The sequence below is a fragment of the Babylonia areolata genome, chromosome 8 (genome assembly GCF_041734735.1).
Source record: "Babylonia areolata isolate BAREFJ2019XMU chromosome 8, ASM4173473v1, whole genome shotgun sequence".
In the NCBI taxonomy this organism is placed as follows: domain Eukaryota; kingdom Metazoa; phylum Mollusca; class Gastropoda; order Neogastropoda; family Buccinidae; genus Babylonia; species Babylonia areolata.
Window position 1 is genome coordinate 2,878,041 of NC_134883.1, and position 1,159 is coordinate 2,879,199.

Sequence of the window (1,159 nt, forward strand, 5' to 3'; positions counted from 1 at the left end):
CACAGAGAAAATTGTTGTGATGAAATAAGTACAAATACAAATCCAAAAATAAAAGGCTTGGTGGGGAAATAGTAAACAGACAGGCAAATGATTGATAGAAAGACAAATAGGCCTACGTACATTTCATCGATTGGTTAAGCAGGTGGATATACAGATAACGATAACGAATAAAAAATAAAAATAAAAAAAAATTGTTATGGGTATACAGAGAGAGATAGAGAGAGAGACAGACAGACAGATAGAGAGAGAGGGAGAGAGAGGCAGACAGGCAGACTGACAGACAGACACGCTAACATATATATATATATATATATATATATATATATATATATATATATATATATATATCCATTATTTCACGTCCGATATGAATGACATTTCTTTTTTTTTCTTTTCTTTTTTTTGCAGGTATACAGAGGCCTCTACTGCTAAAGAAACAAATGCCTGCTGCTGATGCGCCCGGATACTGGAAACCCTAGACACCAGCTGTGAATCCGTAGCCTCTGAGAGCAGATGTCCCTGTGAATTGTGCAGATTGCTCTGTTTTATGTGCCTGTCACGCTGTAAACGAAGACGCTTCGTGAACGAGGGATAAATCCCGTTCTCTGACACTGATGGTCATACTTGTGGACACAAAAATGAAACCTAGACTTAAAGATAGAGGGAAATGATCTAAACAAATCATTTTTTTTTTCGTTAAAAGGATCGAAAGTAGTTGAGAACAGCAGCGACAACAGTAGCAGCAGTAGCAGCAACGAAAAAGAAAATAAATAAAGACAGCGGTTACATCAACAGCGTGGAACTGGATCAACAACGGATGTCCAGGAACGAGCAGCAACAACCACAACAAGCATAGCAGCAGCAGCAGCAGCAATAACAACAACAAAGTATACAAACCATTACTATCAGCACAATCTGCGCTACAAGCCATCACTACCAGCACAATCTCCACACATTCCTACCACACCACTACAACCACCAACATCGCCAACACTCAAAAGCGCGGCAACAGGTAGCATCGCGTAAATCATCGCCAACCCCATCACCACCAACTCCCTCGTCACATCCGTTCCTTCAAACCGTTGACCACAATGGCCCCAGCCACGCTGAACAAACCAGTGTCTCCGCAGTGTTGTGTCACAGGCAAAAGCCGTCACGT

The 1,159-nt window shown here is 41.2% G+C and overlaps 1 protein-coding gene across 1 annotated transcript in view; it reads left to right on the forward strand.

The window, feature by feature from the left end:
• The first annotated feature begins 416 nt into the window (after nucleotides 1–416).
• The window catches only part of LOC143285004 (atrial natriuretic peptide receptor 3-like), an 18,222-nt gene continuing 17,479 nt past the window's right edge, over nucleotides 417–1,159 (forward strand). Inside the window, exon 1 of the mRNA XM_076592171.1 lies at nucleotides 417–1,159. This exon is cut by the window's right edge and continues 382 nt beyond it. Coding sequence (XP_076448286.1) covers nucleotides 1,092–1,159 — 68 coding nt within the window. The 5' untranslated portion in view covers nucleotides 417–1,091.